Source organism: Fundulus heteroclitus, unplaced genomic scaffold, assembly GCF_011125445.2.
Source record: "Fundulus heteroclitus isolate FHET01 unplaced genomic scaffold, MU-UCD_Fhet_4.1 scaffold_336, whole genome shotgun sequence".
NCBI lineage: Eukaryota > Metazoa > Chordata > Actinopteri > Cyprinodontiformes > Fundulidae > Fundulus > Fundulus heteroclitus.
In genome coordinates this window covers 16,655-30,718 of record NW_023396746.1, presented here as the reverse complement: position 1 = coordinate 30,718, position 14,064 = coordinate 16,655, and the positions used below count along the sequence as shown (strand labels likewise).

Sequence of the window (14,064 nt, the reverse complement as noted above, 5' to 3'; positions counted from 1 at the left end):
TGGACCATTATCAGCCTGGATCCTGTCTGTTTGCCTGTCTGATTTCCTCACATTCCCTTCAATAAATACAGCAAAAGATTTACTACCGTGTCTGGCTGAACACTGGGTTCATCTCCACACAAATCATTACATTTATTGTCAAATCTAGAACCGGGGTAAGATGGGTTTTCAATAGATACGTAGGAGCAGGCCGGTGTACCCATTCTTTAACATGGTGCCGTGACCCGGATTTGGCAGTAAGCAAAGGAACTGTTTGAATATTGGACACGAAGGGAGTCTTGTCAATAGTATCACAGGGTCAACCCAAAACAGGTAAGGAGACCTTTATTCTCCATTGGCGAAAAGTTAGATGTTTAGGCTAAATTGAAAGTGGTTCTGTGGATGAGACGTTCTCTTCTCAAAATATCAGAGGTTGAACAGAGATATTAATATGATAGGATTATATGGAATTTATGTTGAAACCGAGAAAGGACTGAATGGGATTTATGTGTCTGCATCAGAAAAACGTAAAATAATATAGAAACCTAAAAGAGAATAAAAGCCAAGAAGCCTTAAGTGGTGAGGCTGTCGAAAAACAAAATAAAAAGATAAAAAACAAAGACAAAAAATATGTCCGGGGGATTGGCCACACGGGAACCAAACTGACAAACTGGTGATGTTAGGGCTGAGGGGCTGCGCTACCTCTTGAGAATTAGGGACGCTCATAAAGAAGCAGGGAATAGGTGAGCTGTAATAGAAGAAAATAGAGAAGAAAATAGAGAATTAAAAGGGGCCCCAGGAGAATAATAGGATTGTTTTCTAGCTCCAGAATGGGATTCTGGAGCACGACAGTTAGGGTTACAAGGAACCCTCTTTGCGCGCCAGGCTGTCTGTGTTCATATGTTCTATTTGTTACATTTTGAATGTCTTGGTTGTGAATGGGATCCATGCTGTGTGAGTCAGCTAAAGAGAAACTGGTGGGGCCTGCGGATCTGCAAAGTGTGGGTGTCTCTGTGTGTATTTTTGCTTTGGTGTATGTGTGTGTGTCTTCATGAGAGTGTCAACTTCCCCACGTGCGTGGGCCCCAAAGATAAGAGAAGTGCTGTCGAGCAGAGTGCATTTGGTTAAGTAAGTAAAAAGTGATGTGTAAAAATATGGGTAAAAAACTAAGGGGAATTTGGAAATCATTGGAAAAAAGGTTGATGCATTAATGATGTTTGTTGAAGTGCAGGAGAAGTTTCAATGCAGAAAAGCGATTTGAGGTATTGGCCACAAGCTGATTGGGTGAGTTGCATTGGGAAACGCACGGCCGGCTGGATCTTGGTGAGTTTTGGAGAAAATTTTTATTTTTAAACTATAGCCTAAAAGTTAGAAAGAGGTTAGAAGTTTGGAAAAGTTGTTGAAAATTTGGGAGAACATTAAACATTTGTTTGAGGCATTAAAAATTGGGAAAAAACAAAAAAGAGAAGATACCTTCTGTAAGAGTGCAATTTTAATTAGCATTATCTATTGCAAAATAGCATTTTAAAATGCCTAATGAACATATACACTTTCAGAAAAAAATATAATTTGCGATTAAATAGTGATTAAAAGGTTTTCATTGTTTGATAGCCCTAGTTATAATAGATAAATAAAATAGATATAATCCGTCAGACTTAAATCTAACTGATTAATAGAGAGTAGAAAACCCTATCAGCTTCTGCTCATTTGCATGCCTGGGACAACACAAGTAAGCAAAACTAAAAAAGTTGAAAGTTAAGGTTAAAATGTACCTTTATGGTGTGGACAAAATGACATTGCAGTTGATTTGACAGATTTTGTTAACCCTGCATTTAGTCATGAGTCAGTTTTGAAGTCATCCTCAAATGAAGCAGCTAAAATTGAGGAATCTATGACAAATGTTCATGGCTTGCATCATTTTATTATAGATACTGATATTACAGAACGGTAGAAAGTAGTAGAAACGGGAAATATTACGGGATAATCACAGGACGGTCCCCATATTATTCAGTATATGTATCCACATTTTCAAAGTCCTATCAAAATGCAGATGCCCTTGTTACAAAGTCATTTAGGGGCCGAGGAATCTTTTCTATTTGTTCATTTGGTAATGTGCAATTTCTGGTGAATAAACTTTTCAACATCAGTTGCTGGTGATCGATCGTGGCTGGCAGAATTTGACTTAAACATTTTCTGAACAAAGGCACAAAACTGATTTTAGAGCCATTTTAAAATGTAACTTTAGTGTTTTTTATACTTTCTTCCTTGATAGATGTAATTACATAGCATTTTCTTTATTCACTTTAGCAGAGCTTCCTAAGTTTGACTGGGACTCACAAAATTTAACGGAAAAAATCAGTAGGATGGATCAAACACACAGGTGTGGATCCTGAAACAACTCTGTTCATTATGGGTAAATTATTTGGAGTAATAATGTTAGACAGTGTGTCCTCTTCAGTGTCTCAGCTGATGAACTTAACTCCTGATACGCTCACTGGGACAATATTTGATACACCATTTGCCTGTGACTCAAAGGAGGGGAGAAACACAACGCTTGAGTTAGTTAATTACTAAAAGTTAGTAAAAGTACAGTTATTGGAAAACAACGTAGGAAGGGAGTAACAGTAAACGGCAGATTGCACCAAACAATGTCTCTAATTTAATTAAAGGAGGGGGTGCACCTCCTCTGCTTTTCTGTTCTTCATTTGATTCAAGATTTGTTGTTCCTGTGCATGGACGCGGATCGCATTGTGACGGATCAGTGCAGACATGGGGGAAGGAGCAAAGGACCGAAAAGATGAGGTGGACATGTCAGAACTTTTCAAACACCTACAGCTGCTTACACTGGGCCCTGGGCATGTGGCTGTTTCACATCATCAGCCAGTCAGCCTGGCATCGAGTCACCGAATCCTGGCATGAAGTCCCAATACGACCTCACATCCAGAAGGTCAGTACCCCAGCAAGGGGATAATGCTCCCATGAACAATGTTTCCGCACCCTGGAAAAGTGGCCAACGCTCATGAACAGCGCAGATCCCATGCTGTCAAGGGAAGTGACTGTATGAACTTTTTTGCACATATTGGAGCCACTTGATTCATCAGCAGCTGAGTTGTGAAAAGGGGACTTTGTCACTGAGGTGCATCGCAGAGACATTACAGTGATCTGCTACTACATCACTGGGGGAAGAAATGTGGAGTTCCATACATGAAAGAGTTGAATATGAAGTTTTAACTCTGATCTCATGTTTGCCTGATCTGTTGCATGTCAATCCGAGTCCATCTCAGGAGCCACAGACTGATATCAAACATCTTTAAGGTAAAACACAGACAGTTATTTTTAGCCATATACTACTGAACGAATTTAATGGGATGTGATCTGGATGGCCTGTGTTCTCATATTTTTTTCTTTCTCTCCACCTTTTGAGTTCCTGGGCAGATGGATCGGAGCTGGTTAATAATTTCCTAAGGCAGCCAATTGAGCGTATCCCAGTGCACAGGTTTGCGGTTTTGACAATATATTCATGTTTATTCATTTTTGTTATGTACACAATTAAACAGCAGCAGGTGTACTTTACCATCACAATTATGGGCAGAAAATCCACTGGGGTGGGAATACTTTCACGTGCTCCACTTACATTTAGGGTCACAGTTGAGTTGCCTCTCTGGGTTTACTAGTGCATGCCATAAATTTACAAACTGGGAGTTGTTATCAGCTTTGGATTTCCTGGGGAGAGAGGTTTTTTACACAGGCCTCTCTGGTGTGCACAAGTGGTGCTCTGGGTGAGACGTCTTGTTTCTTAACCAAATATTATTCCTTAACGAACACACTTTTTAGGTTAAACAATCTTTTAGGTTATTCCTTATCAGCTCACAAGTATTGAGATCTTTCTATTTTACGTGTAACAGTTCCCAGCAGTGATAAACGGATATTCACCAGCATTTTGCTATATTACCAGGTGTTTTATTCAAGTTAAACACAATGTTTTATATGTATTTTGCCCATATACACTATCCTGTCTCAGTATGTAAATAACTTGGAACATCCAGCATTCTCACAACACCGACTTGTTGTGTGAAACTGAGGCCATCAGTCTGAAGTCATTTGGGTACACTGATCTTACACAACCTTTGAAGGACCTCTGCAGATACATGGTATGATGAAATTGAATTATATTCTGATTTGGATTCAGGATAAAGGGAAGGGTTTTCCTACTTTAAGAAAGACAAGTGTTTGCAGTTAAATTGTCTCCACTTGACGACCATATACTGTTCTCGGTTGATGTTTTTGTAACAAAATTATTTTTGTTCCAAGGAGGGAAAATAGGATAAAATACAAAAAACTACACAAAATGTAAAAGGGATACCGTTAATTAACCTGGATGAAGGGTTCTTTTGCAGGAACCCATGGGAGGTTAGTACTCTGCATTGTAAATTAGATGACGGTTGTTTAAAAAAACCCCGAAAGAATTCTCCCATGGCTCTGAATGTTGATTTAGTCGACTCCTAAGAAACAGGCCGGGACCATAAATTTGATTTAATGGGTAAAGTGTCAGAAAGCGCGTATCTGCTGGAGAAAGACTCTATAGAAGGGGTTAGCTCAACCCCCTCGGGGGTCCTTGAAGGGTTAAACAGATGGGTTATAGAAACGGGCCCACAGTTTTAGCAGTACAATAAGTAAATGTTAAATAACATAGAAAAACTGAGAAAAACAGAGGGTAACTTAATGTATATCTAACCTACTTCTATTGAAGACCCTGTTTAAATAGGATTCAAAGCCGCATATCTCGTGTTGGAGTTAACTGGATCAGGGTTTGAACACTTGATAGAACGATAGGTGAACAACATGGGGGTTTGCTTTTTCTCTCAGATTAAAAATAGGAACTTTTTCACAGCACACGGAGTGGACATCTGAAATTGGAGCAGAGGTTACAGAGTTTAATGGATTGGTGACATACAGCGTGCTGAGAAGTTTTGTGTGCAATGTCTGGTAATTTTTTAAATCCAAAAGAGCATGCTGACATTCTTACAGGATAAATGTACTTTGATTTCAAAACCGCATTAACTAATTTTTGATTTTACAGACATGGCGATCCCCACCAGAGGTCAAAGTATTTGTGCTTCAGTGCATTCTCTTACAGGACAATCAGGCCCACGGAAGAAGAGGACAGTGAAACTGTGATAAAGTGTCTCATTAACTATTACATTTCTAAAATAGGTTTCCCATAGGGTAAAGATGGAACAATGGAAGGTGGTAAGAATTAATTGGGATTCTAAACACAATTGGCTAAAATCTGTGTACAGTCCAAATTGAAAATGGGGTAAAAAGCTTTGAAGTTTGTTTCTTGTGGGAGTGTTCAGTTAATTTAATTACAGGATACAATTCCATATGACTGAAAGGAGTTTTTCGGGACCGAAGTCAACCTCCGGAATTACAGGTAGCACACGACATTTGATATCTAAAAGATTGTCGTGTAAGTTTCAGGTTGTATTGGAGACATAAAATTAGGAGGGTCCAGGAATATGAAGGAGGGTCCACCTATCCCAGACCTCGAAGGAGTGCGCGCTAAGGTCATCGGAAGACGGATGTGGGGGCCAAGGATCAGGGGCCCATCAGATGGTGGAGCTGAGTGTGCCAAACACAGAGGGTTCAAGGAAAGATCACTGGAGCCATTTGAAGTGCCGATTGCCACTCATGGATGAGGCAGCTTAATTTTTATTTTGTTTCTGTTTTTTTATTTTTAATAAAATTATTCACATACAGCTGTGTGGAGATCGCGGTTGGAACAATGACTCTATAAACCATTATCTTTAAGGGCGAGGAGAAGACATCTCTGAGACGCAAGACATCATGACAACAATTGAATGCATTGTGTACAAAAAAGAGAATTTTGTAATCACTGTATTTGTCTTATAAGTTACATATTCCTAAGATGTCACATATTAGTACTGTTAGAATCTTGATTTTGCATTGCATGATAATCTGGTCTTTATTCTGTGGTTTGATCTGAGTGTAGTGCTTTCACAGGTTATATTAATTTCTAAAAAGACATCTTGCTAATCTAGGTTAGTACTCTTAAAGTCATATTTAGTTCATATAACAGCTTCTTGGTAGTTGCACAGTTATCTTAGCCTTGCACCTCCCTGATAAAGGTGCTTACTTTTCTTAATTCTAGAATTCTTGAGATTCAGATAGGTTTAGTAGCTTATTAGCTTATACTTGGGTTATATTACATTTAAGGGGTAAATTTGAACTTAATTTGATTTCATAAGTCGCCAACAGTGACAGTGGGGGACAGTGGGTTACAATATTGCATCTTCTCATTTACACTTTGTTTAATGGTTTCAAGACATGGACTTAGTTTAGCCTAGTTATTAGTTTGATCTGTTAGGATCAAAACAGAGGGAGATTGTTAAGAAAATATCTTAGTCAGGTAGAAGGGGTGTCTCCCCTCTGTTGCTGGGTAGAATAACAGGGCGTTTTATTGCCCCCCGGGGGAGGCAGAAGGAGAGGGGGTCAATCATCCTCCCGCTAAGCTTTGCAGGAGGGGCTCTAAAGTTGATAAAAAGAATGTTTTTCCAAAACTTACTTTAGACAGACTTCTCTATCGCGCGGTGAAATCATCTTGATTGGTAATGTAAACTCTGTCTCCATGTTTAATTTCTATGAATTAAATATGCATATTACAATGTTTTACCTCTGATCAATGCTTTCCTCATTTATTGTCAAATCTGGAACTGGGATAAGATGGGTTTTCAATAGATATGTAGGAGCAGGCCGGTGTACCCATTCTTTAACAGAAGCAAGCGATCCACCAGCTCGATTTGAAATGCTGCTGTTTCTGATGTGTCCCGTGAGTTGGGTCTTCTCCACAGTGGCAATAAAAGCCATTAGTCAGTGTCTTCGGTCACTCCCAGGAGTGACGGGCAATTTTGTTTTTGTCCAATTATTGTCTAATTTTTTTTTAAATATTTGAAATTCTAAGGAAAACATTGTCTAACAACCACACTTAAACTTCTACTCTGTGTGCCGAACGAGCGTACCAGTACAGGGTAATCAGCTACTCCAGCCGCAAGATCGAGAGTGGCCACCACACAACTGCTGCATTGGATGCGTTGAACCCTCCACTTTTCATCAGAAAAGTCACATTAAGAAGTAGTGACTCTGGGCAGAAATAAGCGATTGAAATATTGTTTATTAGGCGCCCGCCTATGCATTGAAAATGCATGGCGGAGGCCTTATGCTATGCACCTAATAAGGTTTTCTTTAATATTACTATTAGGCGCCTGCCATAGCATTTGCAATGAGGAGGCAGTGCTGTGCGAAGCACAGCACTGCCTCCCAATGCAAATGCATGGAGGCACCTATTACTATTCACCTCTAAACGGACTCTTTATTATTATTCTTTATTATTCCACGATTAATGCGGCCCGAACCGTAGCGTGCACCCCCACGATATAGGTACCAAAACGTGCGGCTCGGTCGGGAATAGTGTGCTACTACTTTTATCAGGGTTTCGAGTTACCATGGCAACAAAATTAGCGAAAAACCACCCCCCAAAAAACCCATATTAATCAATGGAGTCGGGTAGAAAGAAAACCTCAAAAAAGCCTCCAAATGACCATTTTCAACGCTGTACTGTGTCGTCATGCTTTCACCTACGAACACCGTTTAACTTCCAGTTTGTAGATATATCTGTGACCTACTCAGAAGTGAAAACGGGATGTGGATATCTTATATCGTCTCCTCACAGTTACTCCTCAAAGCTCATGTCCAAAAATCAGCAAAATCATCGTTTACAATGAAAGTCAATGACGGAATTCTCCAACCGCTAGAGTGGGCCACTCTAGCTTTTTTAAAGATTTCAAAACTCTGAACAACTTGACCTTACTCACTCAATTTTCACTCTATGTAGACAAATTATACATCAAAACGTAGGTATTTTTGTCAGGATTCGGGAAATGTAACCCTCATTGGTGTGGCATTTATAGATTTTTCGCAAATCACCTCAGACCGACACAAACCCGAAACCTCCCCCATTCATTTCCTATGGAGCGGTTTTGAAAAATGACGTCTGAAAATCCAAAACATCACATGTTTTCGCATCGTCGCTACTCCTAAACCGTTTTATTTACAGGCATGAGACTTTCACACATGAATGTCCCAACCCTTCTGGCACTCACAAAAAAGGAATTTTGTGGATAACTCTTACGGTTTTTCCGCAGGAACAATTTGTTCGGGAGTAGCGAATGTGCAAAATCCTAAAAACGCTTTGGAGCTGCATTTTCCCACATCAACCACTTATTTACATCGTCGCTGTGTCTACACCGATTTTTGTACAAACATAAAAATGAGCTTCATGGTCCTCAAAAGCGTGCTGATACTCATGGTGAAAGAATTATTTTGATATCTCTTATACTTTTTGAGCTACAGCGATTTGTTCGGGACCATTTTCAGAGGATTTCTGAAATTTCATAAAAATGTCCTTTAGATCATAATTTTTTACGCCTTTATTAAACTTTTTCCAGCAAAAACCGATAGCAAGTCTTCTTCCCCTATCCGTTACGAAATAAACACAGAAAAAATTACGTCTCTACCATTTACGGTTCCGGAGAAATCGTGCGTTGTTCGAGGCAAAGTTCTCCATTATAATCCAATGGGACTTATTGTGACCAAAGTGTCTGCACTTCGGCCGCTGCAGGTGTGTGAGTGAGTTTCCATGACGACGGAACTCTGAGGGCCAGAGGAAAAAGCTCCATTGAGATACAATGGCAACTTTCATCGCTCACTGCAGTGGCTGTGATTAATGTAGAAATCTGAAATTCGCACAGTCACTTCCTCTTAACATTTTAAAATTTTCACGTGACTTTCAGCCATGTGTCAGTTTACTGTCCCATTTTGGATTTTACATGCTTTTCTATTGGGTCTTTGCTTCCAACAGGACCTGGCATGATGCCCAGACACGACCCAATTGGCCAATAGAGCACCACCCACATGTGGGAAATGGCACTACACACCATTTTGGTCAAATGTTGAGTTCTGGGCCCAGATGTGGTGAGGCTGAGTTTCTAAAGGAGGCCAATCTGTCCCATGAACTTTTGTCACGTTTGGTGACATTAAGTATTGGCACCCCTATTTGAGGCACTTCCCAGTACAGGATTTGGACCAAACTGACAGAGTACAATCACCTGGTGATACTGAACACAATGTTGTTAGCGGCTAACAGTTAGCCTGTTGCTAACCGGAAGTAGCTCTAGGAAGGTCTCACCAACTTCTGCTTAACAGAGTATGTTCTTCCTTTAGAGCGAAAGCTCCACAAGAAATTTGGGCTACGTGGCATAAAGCATCTCCAAGCTATGAGGTGTCAAACATCCAATGTTTTTCAATGGGGGACCAAACCCCTTATGGTCCCAATACTGCATGCCCTTATATGGCGCTACAGTATAGCTCAGAGGGAGAGTGCAGGCTTAGCATGCAAGAGATCGTGGGATCGATTCCCGGTGTGGGGGACTTAGAGTTTTGTATTATAATCCCCACAGTGTGTATATTAAAACATGTGTGCTGATCCCATGAAGTATTTTTTTGTACCACCCGCCATTTTGAGTTACCATGGCAACGTTATAAATGACGTTTTTTCTCCCTATTTGAGGCTCATCCCAGTACAGGATTTGGACCAAACTAACAGAGTACACTCACCCAGTGATACCAAACACAACCATGTTAGCGGCTAACGGTTAGCATATTGCTAACCGGAAGTAGCTCTAGGAAGCCTGTACAATCTTCTGCTTGACAGATTTCGTGAATTTTAGGATTTTCTCCCTTTTTAGGCACTTCTCAGTACAGGATTTCAACCAAACTAACAGAGTAACATCACCCGCTGATACTGAACACAGCCATGCTAGCGGCTAACAGTTAGCATGTTGCTAACCGGAAATAGCTTTAGGAAGGTCCTACCAACTGCTGCTTAGCCAGAGTTCTTCTGCCTTTACAGACAGAGAGGGCTGCAGCTCTCACTGAGTCTCCATGACAACGCTGCTTGCAAGAGGCTCCTAGGAGGTCCATTGACTTAACATGGCACCTTTCAACGGCCGCTGCGAGGGCTGTGAAGACCGTAGGCAGCTGAAATTCGCAGTGTTACTTCCTGTTGCTATTTCTGACGGTATGGTACGCACCAAGTGGCAGGCGCCTTGCTAAATTTCTTCAGAAATTTTTCTAGTTATTGCTTTTTATTCTTCCGTCACCGTCAATACAGCCCGAACCGTAGGCTGTACCCCCACAAACTATATACCAAAACGTGCGTCTCGACGCCGCGAAGTGTGCTATTTGTACTTGACGCCATTTAAAGTTACCGTGGTGACAAAATTAACCAAAAACCACTTCTCAAAACCACTTCCTAGACACAGTCGACCTCTCAATAATACAGAGCTTAGCATGGCACATTTTTTTGGTACAGGGGTTTAGGTGTTGGGCTGGTGCACCAAAGGTCGCAGGTTCGCAACCCGCTTGGGGTACCGAATACTTTTTTTCTTTTTTACAAGTAACAAATAAATAATTTGAACAACTGATATAAATAAATGAATGATGAAAAAATTGCAACAGCAAGAACTACCCCCCGGCCAATACAGCACCACTCACCTGTGGGAAATGGCACTACACACCATTTTTGTCAAATGTTGAGTTCTGGGCCCAGATTTGGTGAGGCTTAGTTGCTAAAGGAGGCCGATCTGACACATGGCCTTTAGTGAGCTTTGGTGACATTAAGTATTGGCACCCTTTTTGAGGAACTTCCCAGTACAGGATTTGGACCAAACTAACAGAGTACAATCACACGGTCATACTGGACACAACCATGTTAGCGGCTAATGCTTAGCATGTTGCTAACCGGAAGTAGCTCTAGGAAGATCTCACCAACTTCTGCTTCACAGTTTGTACTTCCTTTAGTAGTTTGTAATGCCTTTAACATTGGTGAGGCTTAGTTGCTAAAGGAGGCTGATCTGACACATGGCCTTTGGTGAGCTTTGGTGACATTAAGTATTGGCACCCTTTTTGAGGAACTTCCCAGTACAGGATTTGGACCAAACTAACAGAGTACAATCACCCGGTGATACTGGACACAACCATGTTAGCGGCTAATGCTTAGCATGTTGCTAACCGGAAGTAGCTCTAGGAAGGTCTCACCAACTTCTGCTTCACAGAGTTTGTACTTCCTTTAGTAGTCTGTAATGCCTTTAACATTTTTATTCACATATTTCATTTTTTCATGCTACATTGAAGTATTTAATCATGTTTTAATAACACCAATTTTCCATGCTGCTTGGATGCAGACTTTCTCCTGTCGGCTGGTTTTGACGAAGACAAATCCTTTTCACACTCAGAAGATTTGATTTAAAATCCCCAAGTGATAAAAGCCTATGACCACGGAACTCGGAAGCTTTGCCTTTGACGGTTACGCGCACCACCAGGCGGGCGCCTTCTTCAACTTCTTCAGAAGTTGAACGATTCTAGTTTCATTATGTTTTGCTTTGTTGTGATGCCCAAGGGCCTGAGTGCTAACAGCCCTGCACACTGTGGCTCCTTCCTGTGCTTTAGTGGCAGCTCTCCCATCCGGCTGAACTTTCTAAGAATGTGTACTTTGACCACTAAATTTACATGGACACTTGGAACTCTTTTTCACACTATTGTTGCTATACATCCTGCTGATACATATACTTTCACTCGTCATGGTGTTACACATAACTTTTCTGTACATATTCAACATCATTTTTGGTTTGTACATTCCAGAGAAATTACAAATACATTTATAATGTTCATATAATGTTTTGTATAATGTCAATGAAAATTTGCTTAAATTTACATTGTGAATGTGCAGTTGTCTTTATAGGTCTAAGACTAAGGCCATTGTGCCTAATGCTACATATTTGTTTTGCAAAGTTAATGACTGGTAAAGAGTAAATTTATTCCTTGGACATGATCTCAATCTGTTTTTAATCTGTTTTCCCTTCATCTCCTCTCACTAACCTGCATATAATATGTCCTCATAATCCTTATAAACATGCTCAATTGTGTCTCCATTATCTCAGGTGCTAGTACTTAAAGCTAAAGGTCTGCTGCTGTCAAGATGGTAGCCAACATTAGTTCTGCTATATATTTACAAAACAGCTCGTGCTGTTTGTGCTGTAATTGGCTATAGCACATCGTTTGTGCTCATACACACATTAATGTTTGTATCAGTGGTTTATGAAGTTACTTTGGGGGATTGCTATATATACCCCCATGGCTAGTTAACGCAACAATAAAAATCAGTTGTCTAAAAAGTAATTGATTATTAGTTATAAGCAATATTAGTCAGTTATTATCTAATTCAGCAAATTATCTTTTCAAGCATTACTGAATTGTAGCAGGTCTGCTGCTCAACCTGGATATGTCTTAGTAAAGTTGCTGGAAGCAGAAAATATTCCAAAAGCAAACAAAAGATTTCACTTTTTAATGTGAGCTTTTGGTCAGAAACACCGTATGCTCTGTTGAACATTGTTCTGACTGAAAGTTTTTTTTCATGGTTTCATTACTTTTCCTTGTTCTTTTAATTGTTAAGTTTAATGTTACTACACTTATTAAATGGTATGTTGACTGAAGTATTTCAAGTGGAAGTTAGGTACTGGGTTAGGTAGAAGTTGTTGATGTTTATTCTGTATATGTGTGTGGGGCTTTCTGTTTGACAACGTCAAAGCACAAATATACTCCATATACTGTTCTATAATGACAAACTTCAACATGCAGGTATTCCTGATAACGAGGTGGTTCCTTGACTTAGTAATTTTGCTTAAAATGACTAACTTTGTAAATAATTTCCATTGGCACAATTAATAGTTACTCATAGCCAAACCAAACCCGTTGTGCAACATTTATTTATAGACAGAGATGACTTTTTCTGATTAATAATATCACAACTTACATATTTATTTCTTCAAAGACCAGTTATGAGTAATTTTTATACAAATTTAAAAGCAAGTGCTCAGGTAAAAAGTTTGTATTTATTTGTTTGAATTAGGCAAAAACTAAAATAAATAAAATTGCACACGATAATGATGAAAGAAATTCAATATGTGAGTTTTGTAGCCACTTTTTATATCATTTAAATATATACTTCTTGTCAACCTCTTGTTAAATTTTTATTAAAAATTTTTTTATAGATAAGGATGATCATTGTATCCACACCTCGTATAACGGTGCATACAGTGTGGGCCACACCCTGTATGGCCCACACTGGTTTCCAAAGTTTCCAAAGTTTCCAACTTTGGAAACCACTTTTTTCAGAATGGCTGTGGAAATGGATCCACTTCATGGTCATAGGGGGCTGATCCTCTCCAAATTATCTTTGGTTTCAGATTGGGATTGTCACTTGGGATGTTGCTGATCAAAGACCAAACTACTTCAGAGGCACAGACAACCGTGAAACCATGACATGAGGGCTAATCTGATAATTTTCATGTTGGTTGACTGGTTGGAGAGAATCTTTATTTCTAAAACATTGCAATAAAGTTAATTACATTTAAATGAGACTGTTTAAATAGTTTGGCAAAAGAAATTCCCACAAATAGTAGTTGGCATGTTGAAAACTCCCTGTAGGTTCCATGTTAGCATCAGGTTGAAACAAAGCATGCTGTACGAATACCTCCTGTCCAGATTAGTGGCTTTGACAGCTGCAAACACCCTGGTCTTCAGGGTCAGTCCTGCCACAGGAACGGACAGCTGCTGAATGTACGATGAGTCCTATAAACATGAACAATCACATTCAGCCATGTTTGCAATATTATTTTCTGAATTTAAGTGTTCATTTCAAATTGACAGCTTGGTTTTGGCAATGTTAGTCAAAGTCAAATTTTGTATAATTTTCTCCAATTAAAGAATTAAATGTATCATACAACCATCTCCTAATGCATACAATGATTATGAAACTTGTCTTTTCATGAATGAATGTGCACTCCCCACAAAAAATCTACAACAAAAGAAAAAAGTTGAACATAATAAACTTACCTGGGCAGTAACAACAACAACAACAACAGATTTATTAAGATAAGATAGGCTTTA

At 39.6% G+C, this 14,064-nt stretch overlaps 1 protein-coding gene across 1 annotated transcript in view; it reads right to left on the bottom strand.

The window, feature by feature from the left end:
* Positions 1-14,064, bottom strand: part of LOC105921853 (zona pellucida like domain containing 1) — a 63,296-nt gene that overhangs the window by 44,499 nt on the left and 4,733 nt on the right. Inside the window, exon 6 of the mRNA XM_012857699.3 lies at positions 13,649-13,746. Within this exon, the coding sequence (XP_012713153.1) occupies positions 13,649-13,746 (98 nt within the window). The remainder of the gene's footprint in view (positions 1-13,648; positions 13,747-14,064) is intronic.